The sequence below is a fragment of the Lissotriton vulgaris genome, chromosome 1_1 (genome assembly GCF_964263255.1).
Source record: "Lissotriton vulgaris chromosome 1_1, aLisVul1.2, whole genome shotgun sequence".
NCBI lineage: Eukaryota > Metazoa > Chordata > Amphibia > Caudata > Salamandridae > Lissotriton > Lissotriton vulgaris.
The window spans coordinates 814,434,470-814,456,874 of record NC_141685.1 but is presented as its reverse complement, the minus strand read 5'-3'; the positions used below and the strand labels follow the sequence as shown (position 1 = coordinate 814,456,874).

At 44.2% G+C, this 22,405-nt stretch overlaps 1 protein-coding gene across 2 annotated transcripts in view; it reads right to left on the bottom strand.

The window, feature by feature from the left end:
• Positions 1 to 308: 308 nt before the first annotated feature.
• Positions 309 to 22,405, bottom strand: part of RO60 (Ro60, Y RNA binding protein) — a 289,019-nt gene continuing 266,922 nt past the window's right edge. For both annotated transcript variants that reach the window (XM_086957015.1, XM_086957008.1), the window contains exons 8-9: positions 4,812 to 4,958; positions 309 to 2,163 (exon numbers count right to left, since the gene is read on the bottom strand). In XM_086957015.1, the coding sequence (XP_086813141.1) occupies positions 2,011 to 2,163; positions 4,812 to 4,958 (300 nt within the window). In that variant the 3' untranslated portion in view covers positions 309 to 2,010. The remainder of the gene's footprint in view (positions 2,164 to 4,811; positions 4,959 to 22,405) is intronic.

The window sequence follows — 22,405 nt, the reverse complement described above, 5'->3', positions numbered from 1 at the left end:
TCCGTGCTGTGTGTCTGCTCACTGGGTTCTGACCGACCCCAAAGTCCCTTTTTGCTTGCCTTTTCATGGCGGGTTAACCGCCATGAAACAGTCGGCAGAAAGAGACATTGTAATCCCTTCAGCGGTGCATGAGCAGGCACCACCACTGTTTTAGAAATACAAGTCCCTCCAACGGAACGACGGGCTAATTGAGCCCATCAGATCCGTGGTGGTTGGCCTCTCCAACCACCTACCATCGGCCTGAAAACTGTTAAGCAAAATAAGTTTTCGGAATTACTTTCTATAGCTTTCTACCACAGTAAAAGGTGAACAGTTGTTATTTTTTATTTATAAAGTTGTATATAGCACGAACATGATCCCAAAGGATATCAGAGCGCTTTATAACTTCAAACAGCCAATACAATAACATTTTTAATACGGTTAAGGCGTAAAATAAAATAAGCGAAACAGTTTCCCCTACCAGACTAGAGAAAAAGTAATTAAGCATAACTAAAAGATGTTGCAATTAGAAGGTGCCAAATTATCTGTATTGAACTTTAAAACAAAACAAAAAAACAACACTGTCTACAGAAGAACAGTGCCATGTATGCATTGTCATTTACACGTTTTTCAAAAAACACACCATACCTTACAACAGCAAACAGCGTGTAATTCTGGGTCCACAGCAGTAATATTGAAATGTCCTTCCAGAAAGGACAATTCATTGAAAATGTAGTAAATGTACACAGCTGCCAATTCAGTTGACTTGGCACTACTTTCTAGTCAGTCTAATGCCATTATTAATTGACCTCCGCTAAACTACAGCTTTGAGAACTGGAGAGAGAGCAGTACAGTTTGCAAGTATGTGTGCTGAGTCTAGAAGTCAAATTCTAAACACTAATGTACTCTGCTTGGTGACCACATATTACCTCTTAAATAAGCCTATGAACAGAGGTATATAGAAAACCTAAATAAATGTACAGAAATAAAGAGACATTTGTTACAGAAGAGAAAGAAAGCAGAGAAGGAGTTAGACTCAAGACACAAGCACAAGAAACCTGGTCAGACAGTAACAGGATGTGAGAGAGTTCATTGCCAAATGAATACACGCTGTAACAAAGCATTCCTTACAAACGATAGTGTGAAAATGACTGATAAAAGAAAGGGTTCTTAAGTAGAACAAGAGAGCAACAAAAGTTACAACTGACACTGAAAATACACATCAACAAATCGCTATAAATATCTGTTTCGCACACATATTAGTGCACCATGGCATGCAAATATAGGCACATTTTCACCCAAACCCCGCCAATTTACAGAAATGTGGCCACGGAATTTGTTCTCTCTTACCCCAACACACAGAAATATCTATGCTTCTTGAAATATAAAAACTATAAAATAAGGTTATCAACAAAGTTGCTACTCCACTGTAGCAGTACAATGACTGCCATTTACAGAGGAAAAAGTGCTTTAAAGTGACTGGTGAGTAAAGTGTGTGTGCAGGTCTGTTTTACTAATCGATCAAGTGATTAGCGATAACCTGCCCAAAAATATGGAATCTGCACAATTCCCTTTACTGTCATGCAGTCCTACAAAATTGTGTGCAAAGGCCTAACCGCTTACACCAGTGTGCATCTGAATCATATAGTGTACCCTTGGGCTTGCCCCTGCCGTTTAATTTTCTGACATGCCACCATATTGTGGGTGCACTGCCCAATTCAAGACACAAAGGAGAGTGTTACTCAATAGATCAACAGAAAAGTGTTCAACACGGTTGGCATTAGAGAGCAGATTCACACAGCAGTTAGGAGAACAATGGAAAGAAGTACTTTCATACTGTGTGCTCATGGTAGCTAACAATATTAATTAATACCTGTAGCACTCTGTAATCCACAAGAACATTGAAAAGAAGCCACAACCATATAAAATCAAACATTCCTCTGGCAGTAAAGGCTAGCCACCCTTCTAAAAAAAATACCATGCACATCTCAAAATCAACCCTGTCCCTGTTAATCCCTTTGCAGGTGTGATTTAAACTAAATCCAAGGTGAAGTTACGAATGACATCCAGAGCTCCGCTGTCAAAGCCGCAGATGTCCAGCATGCCTCTGTCATCAGGGTCAGCAATGGTAAAACCACTGGACGTCATTCCGCACACAATCAGTTTAGACGGAATGCCCATATTCTGAAACATAAGGCAGGAATACAATATAAATACAACAGTGAATTGCAATGATGAACTGATTTGTCAACACATGTCGCATTTATTACAACATTTTAAAGGGTCAATCAAGCCACTCTCCATGATAAACTACCTTAATGCTTCTAAAACCCTCCTCTTCTTCCGAGAATGTTGATTCTTTAATGATTCTTTCGCAATGCGAGTTTATTGCACATCTTTTGGTTGATTGTATTCTCATCTGTTAGGTCGTTTCTTAGATATCACCTATAAAACCTCAAAAAAAGGAAATTTCCTGCAAGACATCAGATTAGCATTTCTTTTATCTCCTTCCCTACCCTGCTCGTATCTTCACTAACCCCTTCTTCCTCTGCTCGTTATGGAGGCTTTATCTTTAACTCAGCTGACACACATTCACCAGGATCCTGACTGTTTCATCTTCCATATAAGCAAAATTATCCTTTCTATTCCATTCCTCCTATGTTAAACGTCCATTATAAATCTTAATATTTTCCCACTGATGCTCACTCTAAGTTAAATATGCTTGACTTATTTTCCAGTCACTTTTTATTCATCACTTCATTTCCTTTAAATGACTCTGCACATATTTCTCAGTATATTACTAGACATTGCTGGCGCCACCTCTCCTACCATCTCCATCTTCACTGGGAGTTTTTTAAAATGTATTTTAGAAGTATATATCATACATAACATTTCTCACAATTAAATAAATATAGATTTGAAGACTGCATGTGCTAGAATGCCCTGAGGTGTCTTAAAATGCCGGAACCTGTGAAACTGTTAAGTATTATAGCAGGAGTGCAACCAATCACTTTTTTTATATTCCTCAAGGAACAAGGCATGTAAGCAAGTACAAAAAGCCTAAAGTTAATTGAGTCATTCTTATACAATATTCCTCAATGAGCAATACCAACGTTGTTCTGAAAGTCCATAGTGGAGTCGTTTTCTGGGCGCTGCGTTACACTACAGTCTAGATCAGGGGTCTCCAAACCGGTCCTGGAGGGCCGGATCCATGCCAGATTTTTGGGATATCCCCATTGAGATACATGTAATTATTTTAAAAATCTGGCATGAACCAAAAAGACAATGATAGTAGACATGTTATACACAAACAGGCTGTCATTCCTCTTTCTTTTCAAACTGAACCAAACATTAACTAGAAGGCATTAAAGGTGATCACATACAACTTTGCTCTCAAGTCTGATGTGAAGGTACGGCCTGGCCTAAATTCCCCCATATAAGAAATTCGATTCATTACACTTATGGCTGCTTCGGGGCATTTGCAGCAACGCAGGCTCGCCATTATTGACTGTTATCCCAAGCCTTTTCCCTGATGAGCTAGTACCCTCTTTGTCTTTCCAATTCAGCTTAATCAGGCTTTCACCTCCTTAAGGTATGCTGAGGAATCTCTGCGTCACTGACTGGATGAGAAACAACTGCCTGAAACTCAACACCGACAAAACAGAGGTACTGAACTTTGGGAACAACATCTCCCCATGGAATTACTCCTGGTGGCCCTCTGAACTAGGACCCTCACCCGCAACTGATGGACCATGCCCACAACCTCGGCATCATCCTTGACAGCAAACTCACCATGAAAAGTTAGATGAACGCAGACTCGTCCACCTGCTTCTTCACTCCGACTGCCCCATTACGGGATGGGCAGTTGGACCGAGCTGGGACTGCCAACGCCGCCAAGAAACCGCCGTTTCCTGGAAGTGGCGCGGCAGTCAGAGGCCCCAATATGATTGGCGGAGCTACCACGGTCCTCCCAAGCATATTATGAGTTTCCTCTTTGAAGGAGGTGACATGGAGGTTTTTACTCCATGTCAACCCTGGCAAAGCTGAAAGAAAAGGGGGCCTACAGGGCCCCCTGTGTCTTTTCCGCTTGTGCATGCACACTGGGGGGCATAACATGTGCCCCCCTGTGTGCATACACAAGAGTTCCTGCACGGCATGGACTTCTCAGTCCATGCCGTGCAGGAACCTTGTGAGGCATCCTATTGCAGTGCCTTTTTTAAAGGCACCACAGCCTTTGAAAGAGGCACCGCCCTGGGTACGCCACGCCGCCTGCCCGCCAAACTACAAATAATTTTTAATCTGACAGATTGGCTGCAGCGAGTCTCGGTGATGTGGGGGTGTGGTGGTGGAGTACCGGCCAACCCTGCACCGCCGAAACTCGTAACCGGGCCCAAAGTGAGGTAGAATTCGGAGCTATGGAGGGCTTTAGGGGGAGTTTGAGAGTTTAGCACTTGGACCTCCCTAGTTGAGGCTTAATTTGTTTCAAATGAGGTTAAATAAACTAACATTGTTAATAATCTAACACTGTTGTTGGGCATATGGCCATTTTAGAAGGTTATTGCTATTGTAAAAGTACTGGGGATTCCCTGACTAATGCTAGGGAATGATTCAAGCAAGTTAATCTATAAAAAAAACAATAATGGAAAAATGTCCAGTTACTGTGGCATTCTATGACAAAATCAACTTTTGCTTTTCTCCTCCCCCTCTTTCTGTGAGTGCCGCTCCATGCCTGCAGCAAAACAATTCAGTGCTACTTATGGGTGTTTTCTGTGGTACAGATTAACTACAGAACATTGTGATTGTTAGAAATTGTTTAAAAAAAACAAGCAGACCTCTCTGTATGCCTTTAGGGCCAATGACGGATGAGTGTTCTGTACATTAGTCTCATTGTCTGTGAACACAATGAAGACATCAGCAGCAGTGTTGGTTTGCTGGGCCCAAAGCATGGGGAGAGCGCAGTCTGTGTTCCCCATTGTAATCTAAAAAAAAAAGAAACAATTAAAATATTTTAGGCTCGCTCTAATTTTAGAACTTGTGATCATGCAGGAATTAATTACATACAAGTGATTACTCAAAACGTAAAAATAAAGTATACAAAAACACACAAAAAAACAAATGGCAACTTAAAACTCTTAAAATAAATGTATAAACAAGTCACATGTGAGCATTTCCACTCTGAAGCGGGACAAAACTCTGCCTAGAGGCTAGGTTGCTGAACTTACAACCAGGAGGTCAGGGTTTTGATCCCAACTTCATCAATTCACCAAAGAAATGAAATTGTGAGTCAATTCACCACAGAATTTGGGAGTTTGAGAAAATCTCCTTATCAACCTGTGGCTCAAATTGTAAATATGCCCAACGCAAAAATGTGGAAACATACTTGTAGTGTGCTATCCAATGTTGTGCTAAATATGAGCCCTATTTAGATTTTGGTGGACAGGGTCCTCCATTGCAACAGCGTGAGTCCCCTCTCCACCAAACTGAAGATCCGTCTACCTCATTTAAGGTAGGGTGGACCTTCAGTATATCGACGGTGGAGACTACTCCGTCTCTGCTGCCGTCATACACCTCCGATGGCCCTAAAGAGTAACGTCTGTCAGAGGTTTTGCTATTTGTCAGCCACCCTATTTGGAGTGGCTGGAATATTTGGCAAGTTTTCACTGTCTGTCATTACCAGGTACAACCTGATGGTACGGGGCAGTACAAACTGCAAAATGGCACCCATGCCGTAGGAGAAAACTCCCATGTCAATCTGGTCATTGCTTTTTTTATTTTCCCCAAAAAATTGTGCTGTGAGATTTTATTTTCATGATGGCGTTTACTGGAAAGGCATGAGAAGTGCCCTGTTAAGGAGACATCTCTAAATTTCGCAGGCGGAGAAACCTTTGCATGGCGGGAGTAAAGTACCCTGCCATGGTGACGATACATAATCCATCCTCCAAACTGTAAATTAGGCCCTATATATTTTCACTCAACTCACCATGATTATCTCCTTTCTGTAAACTGGTCTCAACCAGACCCAACACATACCAAACTGTTCAAGGTACGGCCATTAGTGTTACAATACAAAACATTCTACTCCACCATTGATTAACAGTTTGTTGTAAGACAATAACCTTGAAATGACAATCCCTTCATTCCTCGCACTTCAGCTCAAGATCCTTATTTTTCCTGGCAACCACTCCATGCTCCCAAATATATACCAGTCTAAAAAGATATATTGAGCACAAACCTCTACTTAGTTTCCAAACATGAACTGTTTAAGCTTTACAAGAAATCCCACAGCCTGTTACTCCTACTTGCAGCGACATGGCTGGAAAAGGGAAGGGTCATTTCATTGTAACCTAAAAAAGGAGGACGAGGAGATGGGGTCAGGGTTTGAGAATGATCTTCTGTTGTGGTGTTCACTTCTAGCATTCGCAATGGGAGGAGTCAGGTGACCAAGGAAGCTGAGACCACAGCGGAGGTTTAGGAGTCCCAGTCCCAGGACTATCACATTTTCTGCTTTTTTCACCTTATGTTGCACATATGTGATAGTGTTGTCGTCATATTAAAGCATTCTCCTGCCGCTAGTACAGTCCTCACTCCTACATTTTAGACATCTTTTCACTCATTATTCACTGGGGTGGCAGTTCCTCTAACTGAGCTTGGAGGAATTCTAGCTAGGGCCATAATGGATATTGCATGCTGTGTCCTACTGTTCCAGTGGATATTGCAGGAGTCAGTATGTCTTCTCCTGTACTCACCTACCTGAGCAATGTCAGTTATACTAGTCTGACTGAAAGCAGCACAGGTATTTTGCCCATTGGTGGACGTAGCACTCTTCCCTTAGTGTTCCTGAAGTTGCTGCCAGGTCAATACTCTACCAAAATGGAGAGCAGCACACCATCAAGATCCCACCAAGCACGCGCAAATGATTAGTTGCGCACCTCCTGGCCTATGGCTGTCCTCCTCCTGTTTTTTTGTGTTTCCTTCTTTGGAAGGATGGTGGTCCTACAGATATAAATGAAGCTTGCACCAGACAGGCAGCACTCTGCAAGGTCATAATCCCAAGACAAAGATATGTTCTAAAGCCAAACCAGAGAGAGGTAACCACAGGGGTTTACAATTTAAGAGGTTATATCAGGTTTCTAATATTACATTTGATGTAACTATGTCCACTCTCCCTTGGCCTATTTTGGCGATCATAATTGAGGAAATTGTTGATGTAATTTGAAGTATGAATAATTAATCCGCACAGTGACCTGATGGCAGACCTGTTACCATACTGGAAAAAGCACCTCAAGTCTGGGTCCAACCCTTTTTTCATATACTGCACGTCTTCAAATTGTATACCAGGCTCCTGAAACAGAAGTTTCATTATTCCGCTGCATTGAATTATCCACGTATTGCTTTGTTGTTCGCTTCAGAGAAAGTATTTGAAAAACGAATTCTGGCTCAATTAGTAAATTGAGTATGAGAAACTGCTTTTAAATTTTAAACAAGTGGGTTTTCAACTAGGCCTGGGCGATAAATTCCGTTCCGCTCGCGGAATTTGCAGAATTTGGGTAATTTCGCGTTCCACGGAGAATGCAGGATTACCAAAATGTTCGCCCTCCGCGGCTTCGCCGAATTTTTTGCTTGTTCGCGCTATCAAAATGCGTGTTCGCGTGATATTTGTCCCCAAGTACACACAGCGTTCGCTAACAGAAAAAAAACATTGCAAAAGGGCAGAACAAGCAATTCTGCGTGTTCGCTGAACTTTTGGGTGCTTGCAGAGATTTACCATTTCGCTGAGCTTTGCGTAGCGCCACTACTCACATTCCGCCCACCCCTACTTTCAACCTTTATGTTCTGCAATTAACAACATTTTATGTTTGCAAATGCTATGTGAGAAATACGTTAAGAAAAACCAACAAAATAAAACTGTACTTTGCTTTTGTCGATTTTAGTAACATAACTGATTGTGTAATTTGTCCTTAATTATGGCATACATTAAAGGTCTTGTGCATTCCTGATAATTTATTACTTTCTCTAATAAATCTTCACTCTAATAATTGATTGTGTGCACTACTGGGATTGGTAAATTAACTTTTATCAAACAATTCAGCTCAGAATGGCCTATAAAAATGTCGGGTGTTAGTGTCAAGATGAAAGAGATGTTTTTTCACTTATGAATGTTGACAGTGCCGAACAACAAAGTAGTGCCGGAGGGTCTTATCATGAAAGTGAGGACTTCTAATGTACAAAGTACAAACAAAGAAACAGTGAACACCTAAAGCTGACCTGCAAGTGATGGTGTGTAATGACAACCTAGAAAAATAGTCAGAATCACCCATCAGTCACCACTCGATACCGCCCTTCATCATTTGGGATATTTCCAAAACCATCCATATAGGTATGTATAACTCAGTAAAAGGAGAGCCCTAGATGGAATAAGGGCTCTTAACTGAGCGGACGGAGATATGATCGGCCACTACTCTGTGTTTGTGAGTGGTCGAAAAGTGTGGTGACTAGGATAGTGTAGTGCAAGAAAAGGTGGAAAAGAAACAATAATAGTGTGTATGACTAAAATTGGATGAGGGAGCACAGAACAAACTTTATTCAGGTGGTGCTCGCTCCGCCAATGTTAAAAATTGTTAAAGACAGTTAGAAAAAATTTGTACTGTCTAGAAGTGGAACTGGGTCGACATGTTTCAGCAACCAAGGGACACAATTGTCCTTGCTTTCATCAGGACCTTGTTAACAATAAAGTGCTACTGCATAAAACTAAAATAATAATAAGTGAAAACTAAGATGGGTATAATAGACAAGTACAGAGGTCACCTGCAATATCCAAGTGACACGTCTCGTCAAGGACTCACAGCTTGTGTTGTTCACTGAAAGGTCAAAACATGCAGGGGTTACATGTAGCATATGCTGACTTCATACACCAGCCTCAAGTTTTCTGAGCCTGTGCTTGTAGATAAGATTTGTGGTTATGCTGCGAGAGTGATGGGGCGCAATTGGTGGAGCGCAAGTAAACTGGTTAAAGTACCAGAAGTAAATTCCCCTGTGAGTGAACTGGGAGGAGTCAGTGGTCAGACTTACAATAGCAACTTGTCAGAAGTGCAAGGATGGCCTACGGGCTCTTAATTTGGGTTAACTAAAAATTCACAGGATGCTTTGTCTCTAGAACGTCCAATGTGGAGAAGTGTCAGGACTCGTAGCATGCCATGCAGATTGCATTAATCCATTTATCCATGGGTGCTTTGTCATGTAACTTACGATATTTTACTCTTTATCTTTTTTAGCATCTTTGCAGGGTTTGTAGGCGTTTTTTGTTGTTTATGCTTTTTTTTCTCATATGGCTTTTCTTGGTTTTAGTTTTTTTTGTCCCCTTTTTTGTGTTTTTTTTTCCATTAGTGCTGTTAGAATGTTTAAAACAAAAGGGGAAAACTCAATGTAGTGTTCTACCTCATGTAAGCCTGGCGGAGAGGACTCACTATCAGGAGGCAGGTGGAAAATGGTAATTGCAGTGGTGGCTTGCGGTCTGTGCCTGCCTCACAGAGCAGAGTCGCTTCAAGTGAAGTTGAAGTATGTGAGACAGAGTAGTGCACCACCCGAGTGTGTTTAATTATTCACAAATAACTATTCATTCAGGCAGCGTGAGATCGTCAGCTGCCTGCAGTCAGTGGGTGCCGGTTGTGATGCAGAACTCACTGGAGCTCAGAAGTTCTGCCCTGGCATTTCTGCTTGGGAGGCTGCCAGCTGCGGCCCAGGCTGTGACCAAGTGTGTGTTTCTGGCCTCCTTACGTTTGTGGTTTTCTAAACCACCGGGGGTAATTTAAAACAGGTTTCCATATGTTTCCCTCACATGAATAGGTATAAAAGGGCACTACTCCACTTAGAATTGCTAATAACAAAAAGGGATGTGGTCCGCCACTGGAGAGACGCTTTCTTTTCTGTGGTTAAAGAATGGAACAGTGGCCTGGATCACCGCATGGGTCTGGAGAGATCAGTATATTCAGCCTGCGGCTGACCAGAAATATACCAAGATCTGTCTAGCATGGGTGGAATATTGGGGGAAGGACCCAGAGCCAATAGGTCCCTCAACAAGATTCCTTGATGATGAAATCAGAACTACTAAGGACTATGGCATAGATGCATCAAGCGATATTGTGATCGTAATCGCTGCGAAACAGCGATTGCGATTGCAATTTCCACTCCCGCAATGCATCAAGTACAGAAGCAGCAAATAGCGAAATCGCAAAACAAAGAATCGCGAAACCATTTGGAAACCTCCATTGCGATTCCTTAACAGCGATTACCCACACAATTAGCTAAATCAATAGCGAATTCGCAAACAAATTGCGAAATCGATAATAAATCGCTATTCCCATTCATCATAAATCGCAAATTGCGAAAATACCATAAATCGCAAAATACGAGTCGCAATTTAAGGAGAAGCAAAACCAGGTGGTAACCATGAAGTCCAACTGGTGAAAAAAAAATGGCAAACAAAAAACAGGTGTTGGGTAAATCAAACACACTTAAGGAGACTCAGTAGGAGTATGAGGAAAGTCACAATACCAGGTCTCTACATTGTGGCAAGGCGGCTGAGGCTCCAGGCTGCAGCCCAGAACTGATGCAGGATCCAGGAGAGCATCTTCCGGCTGCGGATTACACTCCTGGGCCAGACTGAAGAGGAGAACTACTCCAAATACAGGCTCAATGGGGCAATGATAAAGAAGCTCATCAGAGACCTTGACCCCCTGATGCAGCACCCAACAGGGAGGACCAATACCGTGCCCATCCATGTCCAGGTCCTGTTCCTCCTGCACCTCCTGGCCTCCGGCAGCTTCCAGGGATAGTGGCATATGCAGGGGGTATATCACAGAGTACACTGTCATGCTGCCTACAGACTTTCCTGGACGCCCTGCTGATCCGGATACACCACTACATCACCTTCTCAACAACCCAACAGGACTTAATGCAAATAAAACTGGACTTCTATCACACCGCCCAATTCCCCCATGTAATTGGCTGCATCGACGGCACCCACATTCACATCTGTCCACCCGCAGAGACCGAATATATGTACCGGAACCGCAAGTCATACCACTTCCTCAACATTCAGATGGTCTGCAATGCGAAGACCATCATCACAGACATTGTGGCACAATACCCGGGGAGCAGGCATGATTCGTTCATCTTCCGGCACAGCGGCATACACACCTGCTTGGCTAGGGGTGAATTTGGTGAGGGACATCTCCTAGGTAAATACACATGCCCACATACAGTATGTTAAGACCATGTTGCTGCGCATAACAGGCACTGACCCTCGGCTCCTCCATTCAGCTGACAGCGCCTACGGCCTCCGTGAATACCTATTCACCCCATACCTCAACCCTGCAACACCACAGGAACGGCGATACAATGCTGCGCATATACACACCAGAAATGTGATAGAGCGGACATTTGGTATGTTAAAGAGTAGATTCCGCAACCTCCACAAGACTGGCAGGGCCCTCAAATACCGGCCTGAGGTCTGCTGCCGCATCGTGGCTGTGTTCGCCATACTCCACAATATTGCCACCAAGCGGAGGATACCTGTGGAGGTGTCTGGTAGTGAGTCGGAGGGGGACAACATACCACCTGCACATGTGCATCATGCACACGGGGAGAATCCTGCTGAAGGACACAGGCGCGGCGCCAGCATCACACTGAACTATTTCTAGTACACCCATACCCCTCACACAACACTGCACTCATGCATTCCACATGAATGATTGACATGAGGAAGATTTGTGTTCAAAGTAAATCTTTTGATTATTTAACAAGCTTTCGATGTGCTTTGAATCAGCAAACATTTGTGCTACTGTATTGAGACATACAGGCTCTTGTATCCTGAGCAGGCGTGCGTGGTTACCTCACCATGGCATTGCCGGAAATGTACAATCACTGGCGCCTCCCGCCGGACGCACCTCGTCGCCTCTCACCCTCCACGTTCGGAGTGTTCTGCCGTGATGCAGCGTTGGGCCGGGAACTGCGGCGCCTTTCTGGTTGCACCGGCACAGACAGGCTGCTGAGGCTAGATGTCCCCTCACTGGCATCATCCCCTCCCTTGCATGGCCATGGCCGGCCGCCTGTTGTTTCTCCACAGCGGTGGTGACCTGCCCCAGGGCCCTTGCAACATCTGCACAGCATTGGACCATCTGTATCTGCATGGCCAGTGACCTGCGCGACAGCTGGGAAGTGGCGTTCCCAATCCGGTGGTTTGAGCGTGTGTAGGTTGACAGCCGTGTCAGCAGCTGCCTGTGGCTTCTGCGTGTGATGTCCTGCTGCGCCACCATCAGTTGGTTGCTCTACTTGACGGCTGCGGTCAGCTCCTGCACACTCTCAGTGAGTTGACTAATGTTGGGTGCAGTTTTGTAGAGCTGCAGCTGCATTGCTGCCATGTGCTGTGCCTGTTTGCAGTGCACAGAAAGCATCCGAGCACATTGTCACACTACAGGCCCCACAATGCATTTGGGCATTTGGGAGGGGCAGGAACTGGATTACTGGGGTTACAAATATGGCTTGCTTTTGGGGCATGGGCTTTGTTAGGGGACGGGGTCGCAGTTGCATGGCTCTTACCTTGTGATTGGTGTGTGGCACGGGAGGTGTCCAGTTGAGTGACCCCCACGCAGGCTGCAGGGTTGACGGTGTCCTCCACTAGGTCCTCCATTGGTGTGTTCTCGGGGACTGTGGAGTCTACTCCTCCCGTGGCCAGTCTCTCCCCCAGTCTCTCCGCAATGCGCTCCTTGGCACGGCCTCTGAGGTCATACCACCTCTTTTTTAGGTCATCAATGGATCGGTGCGTGACTCCCACCGCGTTGACCTTGGCCTTGATACGCAGCCAGATGCACCGGGACAGGTTCCCAAACAGCTGGTCATGGTCCCTGCTGACTCCCTCTATCAAGTACTCCAGTTCTTTTTCAGAGAACTTGATTTTTCGCTTCCTGGCTGTTTCACTTCGTCCTGCAGCTTCCTGGGACATTGTGATATCAATATGTATCTTGTATTAGGACTGCAGGGTGTGTCTCTTGGAGCTCAGTGCTCTGCCTTCTCCTCTATCCAGCTCTGTGATCCAAATGAAGCATGGAGCACGCTACTTCCTGGTTGTGATGTCATCATTGTGCTCAAAATGCAACTTCGTATTTTTGCAATCTCGCAATCTGCAAGGTCGCTATTTGCGAAATCGCAATTTGGGGTTGGGGAAACAGCTGATTCTGAGATTTTATAGCAATTTTAGCAAATTCGCATATGGCGATTGTGGCCGGTTGCGATTCGCAGATATTTACCGATTTTGGGGATGCATCCCATTCTGCGAATTCTGAATAGCGATTCGGTATTTTTCGCTATTTAGGATTCGCAGAGTGGGTGCTTCATGCATCTGGGGGTATATCACACACCCTGCCTGTTTGAAAGTTAGGCAAGCCCGAGCTGGGAGAACTATGACTCAAGGAGACGATGGGCTGTTGGGAATGGGGTGACAGAGGAAGAGAGAAGACAATGCTACATGGATATGGTACATGTTGTTTTGATTATCTTACAGCCATATTATATGATATTTACTTATGTCTTCTGTATGGGCTACTGTGAGTAAAGCCGCTAAAAACGATAATGTGTTATGAAAAAAACCGAATACTGTATTTTAGGACTAGGACTAGTTAGAAAAAAACGAAAATTATTTTTACTAGTTATAAAAACCCAATTGAATGATGATGTTGGATTTTTAATAAATACTAAGAAAAAGTTACTTTTAGAAAGGTACCTTATGCCTGACTGAAGTTACTGGGGTTAATTTGCATTTGCTCTTGAACTTCTCCCAGCCAGTAATGAGCATTTGAATAGGAGTAAATGACGTGTGAAATTTCTCCCAGGGGCTACACACTAGGTCACTGTCTTTGACAGGTCAACTGTAATAAAGTCGCATAACATTAGCCCTGCAGCCACTGTGGTGTGAGGGGGCGAGCTCCAGGTGGCCCCATCAGCAGGCAGCAGCATGAAGTTATGTACAGCGCCCTGGCTCGCACTGTGCACCGGTTGCGGTCCCTGGCCATTGGGGCCTGCTTGCATGTCACCTAAAAGTCATGGTGGTGCTGCTCCTATGTCCGCGTGCACTCGACCCAGTTTCTGAAACAGAAACAATGTTCTGTGCCTGGGCGCCTGGATGTCTCCTCTGGGTTCAGGGATGGGTGTGCTGTGTCATCATGCACAGTGGTAGCGCACATGTGAGACTGAGCCTCTCTGCTTGGCGGGCCCATAACACCACTGCTGTTTCAGGTACGCATTACGTACTGCCCTGTGGTTCCCAGCTGGACTAAAGCTGCAGCCGACCCCTCTGCTGCTCTGCTTGGTGCTTGTGGTGCACATATGCACAGTGAACTGAAAAGAAGATGTTGAATTGCATGCATGGATCACCAACCAGGCCTTACTCCGTTTTCATTTAAGTAAGGTAATACATTTCTGAGCAGTGTGCCTGGGTTGCTCTGTTTATGCCCGTCTTCTCAGTCTAGTTTTGTTGTTCTCTTTTACTTATTATTGACATCCTTTTAAAAAAAACATTTTCTTTATTTGCATTTTTCATAAATCATTGTGGTTACAGGATTACATATTTATGCTTAATATCCATAGCATCCGATTGCTTACTCCAAACTTAACAGTTACAAAACGATTAGGACAGCCTAGTATTCTATTTGATAGGAACAATGTCATACAATTATATAATCAATAATTTCTAAGCCTTTGTGGCAACAGTACCCAACAAATAGCTGACCACAAATCTAATTTTGTTATTACAGCGTCACATGTCAACCATTTATTTCTAGACTTGGGGGGCTTAGACAAATAGCTCCTGCAGCTGGTGATGCTGCGTATATATTCTCAGGCTTTAGGTTTAGACGCTGCAGGCAAAAATTGCCAAAATACCGAGAGCTGAGTTTGACAATATGTAACATCCCGTCACCATGCCTTAGTGGATGGGGCACTTGATTTCCTACAGTGCATAGCTAACCTGCGCTTAGCCAATAATAATAATAAGGCATGTAGTTTCAGAGAGTTTGAGGGTGTTTCCTTTGTAGTGAAGGTAGGGCCCTGCATGCACACTTTGCTATGTTAGCATAAGCTTATTAGACGTTTAAACGACATTTTGCAGCTTTTGCACGCGACACTGCATATAACTGTTGTTGTAAGTTACACTGCTTGAAAATCTTCACATGAGAAAGGCTTGTTTTCAACATCCCTAGACTTACATCGCGACCTCCTTCTGTACAGTTTGTGCAGAAGCCTCCAAGGTTATCATAACAATGTTAGCTGTTATTCGGGCTGATCGGCCCAGGCTCTAGACACAACATGCACACAACTGCAGCTAACTGAAATTCTAGCGCCTTTAATATTGCGCTTAATGCATGATTAGGGCACTTGGAGAAAATCCATTATCCATTATAATATGATTTCTCCCTATGTGTTTTATGGAATTGTAACAATGCTGATCGTATTATTTTTAATCATATGCCTGCTTATGTTAGCAACAATACTGCATCTTAGAGCACGTCATTAAAATAAACATTTTAAACTTTTCTGTGTCTCTATTTACTTACATTGTGGACTGGTATGAGAATAACAAACGAAAGAGTGTTTTTGATTCCCACTATTCCTGAGAGTAACCTAAGTCGCATGTTCTGGGTTGTCTAATCATTGGTAGATCCACTGTAGGACGGAGAGCTAATGTGACACTGATGCTAGTCGGTTAGGGGTTCTAGGTACTGAGATGAGTTTTTTGGTACACCACAATTCACTGAGGTCCTGGGTGTCTGTGCACAGTTCTGTGTATGAGCAGAATCCCCGCAACATGGCGCACCTAACGATGTGGTCTTATATTTGAGACTCTCGAGTAGTGTTTATAACAGTCCACAACACCATTACTACTGTTTCCGGTTGACGGTGGTGACAGATTAACCTACCTATATATACATAGGTTTATTCAAGCTTGATATTTTGAAAAGGTTCTAATGTTGAACTACAACCCATTCGTGCTACAATTCATTTGCATTGTCTTTTCTCTTCTGTGTCCTCATGGCTGACATTGAAATACCCCAGCATAGTAGGGCAGCCGTCCGCAATCATTTGCAGGCGTTTGGCGTCCCTCTGGGAGGCATGGCGGTACTTTTTGTTGTGAGTGCTGAGGCGGCATGAACTTGCTAGCACCATATGTACCCTCGCGAACCCTCAGATCCTTGGGCCAAAACCTGGCAGTTGTTCCGCGCTTCAGGTTGAGTAGAGTCGGTGGCCGCTCCTTTCGGGTTTCAGCTGCAAAATGGTGGAATTCTCTTCCTCCTCACCTACGGGCTCTGGAAGATCTTTTGCAGTTTAGACGTGCCATTGAGACTATGTTATTTGTATAGCTTTTAGCTCTTGCATCCTGCTGTTCTCTGCTTCTAACTGTGTTGTGTTTTGTGTACCTTGTTAAGCGCCAGGACGCCCCTTTGCTGGGGCAGCTGTGCGCGATATAAGTGAGAATAATATAACATAACATAACATACCCGTTTGAGCTTTTCTACTCATGGGTTACCTTTACTGCAGTAAATGCTGATAGTGGTATGTTTCATATTTACACTCCCACTGCCGTGCCTATGGAATATACACCGTATAGGACACAGGAGTTTCCGATTTCCGATTGGCTGCATCGAACTTGGTTTAATGGCGCCCTTCCCCTCTCGGTAACAGCGGTTGGGTTAGGTCCTTTGTCCATTCCTGGGGCCACTTGGCCTGGTTTGGCCAGGTTTACCGTACCCCCGTTACATGACAGTTCCTGTAGGGGAATTGAGAGTCCTTTATACCTCTGTTGTAGGGGTGCTTAGAGCTTTAGTGAAATATGTTTCCCACAACGTCCAGGTGGGGGCACCTGGACCTGCGGTGCATCCAGTAGGACCCGCTGGGATGAAACTCAGTCCCGTCATGGTTAATGCGGTTATTGGCAAGCACCCCCAAGATAAGGATGATATGCCTTTTTGGCTTGCCGAGAAATTTGACCAGCTGGAGGCAGTGTTTCCTAATACAAGTCCTGTTGAGAAACACCAGATTCTAACCATAAGTTTGCAGACAGACTTGGTGCCCGAAGTAGCTGATTGTGATACCTGGGGTAAGATATTTGTGGCAGTCTATGATAAGTGCTTTGGCACACAATTCATGGCTGTCCTACCCTCTGTGATTAAGCGTGGCCAAGATAACCACGGTCCGGAGGTGGCTGCTGAGTTGGGGATGAGACTCGTCGGAGTGTTTGATATAGTTTCCGATCTCGTCCTTTCTAATTTCAAGGGTGAGGCAGTCAACTTTCAGGTGTCTAATGCTTTGCGCGATGTCAACTATGCCAATAAGCCCCGGCAGTTACCGAAAATCATTGCGGAGGCTCATAAAACCATTGGCCGCAATAGTTTGGGTGTTAAGCTTTTTGCTAAAATAACAGCTCAACCGCAAACTCAGGCGGCAAAATCTAATAAAGATGAACACCCCAATTTTCCAATGCAGAATTGGAATACGAATAAAAAATAGGGGAAACAGCAGCAGCAGAAACAGGGGTCACGTCCTGCGTCGCCAATACCTGTGTCAACTGAGCGCACTTCTGAATTGCTCGACCACGCTAATATAAAGTCACCTGATTTTTTTCAGGTTCCTGACCAACGTTCTCCTCGCTCTTTACAGGATACATCGGTCTCAGGACGGGGTGCCAAACAAGCTTGTTAGCAGCCCCGCCAGACGGAGGTTAAAGGTGAGCAGGACGACTTTTCACGTCAACGACCCCAGTTTCAGAAGAAGAAGGTTGCTGCTTTAACAGCAAGGTATGCCACGGATAGTGAGAACACAGCTTCGGAACCTGACAGCGGCGCTAACGCTGCTCAACAGCGCAGTGGAAATTACAGTAGTGCGGGAAGCACTGCGTCCGCTTCTAAAGGCGACAGCAACTGACACGTTCATTACTGTTGAGACAGCTGACACTAGAGTTGCTCCCCCTGATAGACTTTTTGAAATAGTCCTTTTAATTGAAGGTGACATACAACGTAAAATAAAAGGGATTTTTTTGGGCAAATCTGCCCTCTACTTATGACATTTTGTTAGAGGAGGCAGACTGGCCCCCACCTTTCGTTTTAGCAGCTCCAAGAGGGGAGGAGGTGATCTTCCCTAGTTTCGCGCACACTGTGCCGAAGGAGCGGGCCCTGCATTTTGCAGAAGAGTGGGCTACGGTGCTTGCACTGGCATTGTACCGTACTCAATGTGGATGGGACAAACTTTTGCCCAGACATGAGACTCCTATGCCACAACCACAACCCCAATATCCCATGCGGCGTGAAGCAAAGGCGCCCGTTGTGGAAATCCTTGAACAATTGGTAAATCAAAGTGTGATTGAACTGTGTGTGTAACCGATGAATACTCCTCTTTTTGGACAGCTTTTACTTTCGGCGGCAAACAATTTCAGTTCAAAAGGTTATCCATGGGCTATAAGAACAGCCAGGTCGTCTTTGCCGCTCGTATAGTCTCTCTTTTAGAGGGACTCGACCCTGATGCGTGCTCGTATGTTGATGATATTTATCTCACTGATGACAAATGGTGGCCGCATCTGTGTTGCGTTCACCACATCATTTGCAAATTTGCGGACTTCGGTTACAAATTTAACTTTGCAAAATCACTCACTGCAGAGTACACAGTGTTGTTCCTGGGCTATGAGCTCAACAATGAAGGTCGAGCTTTGGCACCTCACTTGGAGAAATGCGCACAGTTGCGCGCACCTACAAGTCTGAAAAAACTACAATCTTTGCTGGTTTTTTAAACTTCGGGCGTACTTATATTCCTGATTATGCCCAGCGTATCAAGCCGCTTTACACCTTGATACAACCAACTTTAACCATATCTTGCTGGCTGACTGAACATTATGCAATATTGCAATCTTTGCAGTCTGATCTTCTTGAATCTAAATACTTACTGACTCGTGACAACCACACCAACCTGGTAATAAGAATTGTGCCTGGGGCGGTGGGTTTCACGTACCTGACTTTTAATGAGGGTGACACAGTCCCTAATGCTTACAAGTCACACTTGTACACTTCGGCTAAAATGCGATTTTCCACTATCTTGAAAGTTTTGACTGCAGTACAGATGGCGATCCTAAAAGAAAGAGCGCTGTCGCAGGGGAAATGCATGTTGGTAGTTACACCATATCCTGCCCTAGAGGCAGTGACAAAAGCAAGTGTACCAAATTCAAAATCTTTACATCCTCGTTGGATAAGATGGGCTACATCCTTGACGTCTCCGGATGTCACGTTTGTCTTTAATTCCTCTTAGAAAACTCAGAAGTACTTGCAGTATGAATTTGCTCCTTTGTCCTTGCGCCCGCTGGAGGATTTCCATTGTATCATTTACACTGACGGTTCAGCGCAACCGGCGACGAGGTCAAAGCATGCTTATTCGGCGGCCTGCGCGATAGTGGTGGGTACAATGGTGAACGGAGAGTCAAGTCCGATGTCGTGCATACACAGACATTAGGGGACTGTACCACCCAATTGATAGAGCTTAGGGCTCTAGTGCTTGCACTGGAGTACGCTGATCCTTGTGTGACTGGGAGTGACTCTTACTACTGTATTCAGTCTTACAATTAAAATGTATTCTTTTGGACTCAGAATGACTATCGTGATTCCAAAGGTAGCACAATTAAACACAAAATGCTATAATGCTATGGGTTTGAGTGTCAGAGTTTAAAGAACGGCTGCCACTCGCGTTTGTAATTCATACTCTTGGTCACCAACGCGTGGGGGTACACGCTGTTGGAAACAGTCTTGTTGATGAAGCAGCCCAGACAGCAGTTGCGACATATGTAGTAGCAGCAGCAGTTACATGTTCCAAAGTAAGATTGATGACATCTTGGCAGCTATTGCCACAACAGAGAAGGGAGGTAATTACCCGAGAGGTTTCCCTTCTAAATACTTTTATCATTTAGTCCTGATAAAGTTAACGATGTTGGTGACAGATTGATTCCTAACGCGGACCGCAGGCAGACCTTGATAACAGCAGCTCAGGAGGGCATGGCCTCGGCGCATGCCGGCATTTCAGCTACTGTATCTCTCTTACAACAGAGTTACTGGTGGCGCGGATTGTACAAACAGACGCGTGATTATGTCCTTCATTGTAACATATGCCAGCAGATTAAGCCTTCAACTGCTGCGTACCCGCCCCAGACACAGTTGTACATATCTAATAAACCACTTGGGTGAGTTTATTTAGATCACTGCGGTCCTTTCTTCTCAGATACTGCATATAAGTACATCTTACTTGCAGTGGATTTGAGCACACGCTTTCTTTGGGTCTGGCTGCAAAGGAGTGCTGATGCCCGAACTGTCATCAGGGATTTGCGTGTCTTTGTGGGAATTGTTTCATGTGGTACCTTTCATTCGGACCAGGGTCCAGCGTTCGCCTCTAAGGCGTTCAAGGATGCCATGGGTTCATTGAGGGTCCGGGTCAAATTTTCGGCTCCATACAGGCCTGAAGGCAATAGTGTTGTGGGGCGGATGAACCGTGACTTAAAGCAATCTTTGACAGCTAGGGTTTTAGGTACTGGCAGAAACTGACTGGCCCATCTATATAGCGTTCAACGTGCACTTATTAATCTCCCTAGAAGGTCTCTGGGTGGGCGGACCCCATACGAAATGCTCTTTGGCATCAAAATGTTTTTTCCGGACCTTGAGGGTCTAGTCAAGGCGGCGTCTGCCGCACCCTTTGACGTAGATGATCATTCTGCTATATTACAGAACCAACAAAGACCAGAGACAGTCTTGCAAAGGAACATTTGCCCTCCACATCTAATGCTGCTCTTCAGATTCCGGTAGTTGGCTGGATACCCAGGGTCGGTGATCTGGTCCGTGACAAGGTGGAGAACAAGAAGGTGTTTGGCCCCTCAAATTGTGCACCAGTTCCTGAGCTTGGCGAGCAGGTTACAAGAACAGTCATTTTACCTCCACTTCCTGGTCGCAAGGAAATCAGGTACATCTCCATTGACAATGTCAAATTACAGCGAGTGGCTGATTCTTCTTAGTAGGACTCCAGCGATCTCTTGTCCAGCAATGCTGAGAAATTCTGTTTTGGCTCCAGCAAGTAACACCAGACCTGACGTTGCCATCGAGATGCTTACAGTTACTAATCCTTTATTGAATCCACCAGCTGGTGAGCCCCTTGATGATACTGAGTATACTTATCCCACAGATGTGTTGTTGCCTAATGCGCAAACAACTGCTGTCAATCAGTCACGCTTTTCATTTGACACTGACTCTACAGCATCTAAGTCCCCTTCAAAAATGTCTATTTTTGCTGTTTGGTTTAGGAAACATTTTTTGATACATACCCCCTTGGACTTACACTTGGTTGGTGCTTTTTCCATTTTTTTGTTAAAGTCCATTGGATTTGTAGTTATGTTTTTTGTCTAGTGAATGGACATTCTGTTAAGGAAGGATCTTTAATTAGACTAATTGATGGAACCTTAGCACCCCACTCACACATCATGAAAAGGGACCAGACTTTTGTTAACATCACAGCTTGACCTGTATTAGATGGGTTTGTGTGGGATGCTGTTAAATTTCAAATCCACCGCCCCAATGTACTTCGTGTTTCAATGGGCGATGTTGTAAAACAAAACATACGCTCTGATGATTGGGATGTCCAAAGCCATAGAGTCTCTTTTTTTATATTTGAAATATTATGCTGCTTTTGATGCTGAAGATTTGTATTTGGACTCGACGAACTATGCAGACTTGTTTTGCTACCAACACTATGGTAATAATTTTCTGCATAAAGCACACTCATTTAGAAATGTGGTTAATTATACGCAATGGGAACATTGTCCAGCGCCAATTGAAGGCAGCTCGAGAACTCTTTTGAAAAGTTCACTTATTTTACTGATTTTAATCAATCTAATCCTGGGGCATTTTATTTTAAGATGACTGCTAAGTCCTCTTCCAAAGTTAGACTCACCCACACTAAATTACTGTATTCTAAGTCCTTTATTGATCAATTAGCTGTAAGGTGCTATGAGCTGTGGAAAGATACTATTGATCTTAAATCTGTTTGGGGTTCTAGAAGTTGGCAAGTACAGGGCACTGAAGCTTTGCACCATGAATGCCTCATCCCGAACCATATGTTGTTTTTCAATTCTACTATTTCACAAACCACATGCTTTGGATTGGCTACATCTAAAAAATTAAAATGCTCCTTCTCTTCCCGATTTGGGGGACTAGCCTGCATGGAGAAATCACACAGAAGGTCCATTAGTGAGTTGTAATCACTGTTACTAAATTCCTCCTTTAATATTTCTAAATTGGATCCTGAAGGTTGGTTATTACGGCATAAAACATAAGACTCTTACCAAAATTGTTTTCTTGGT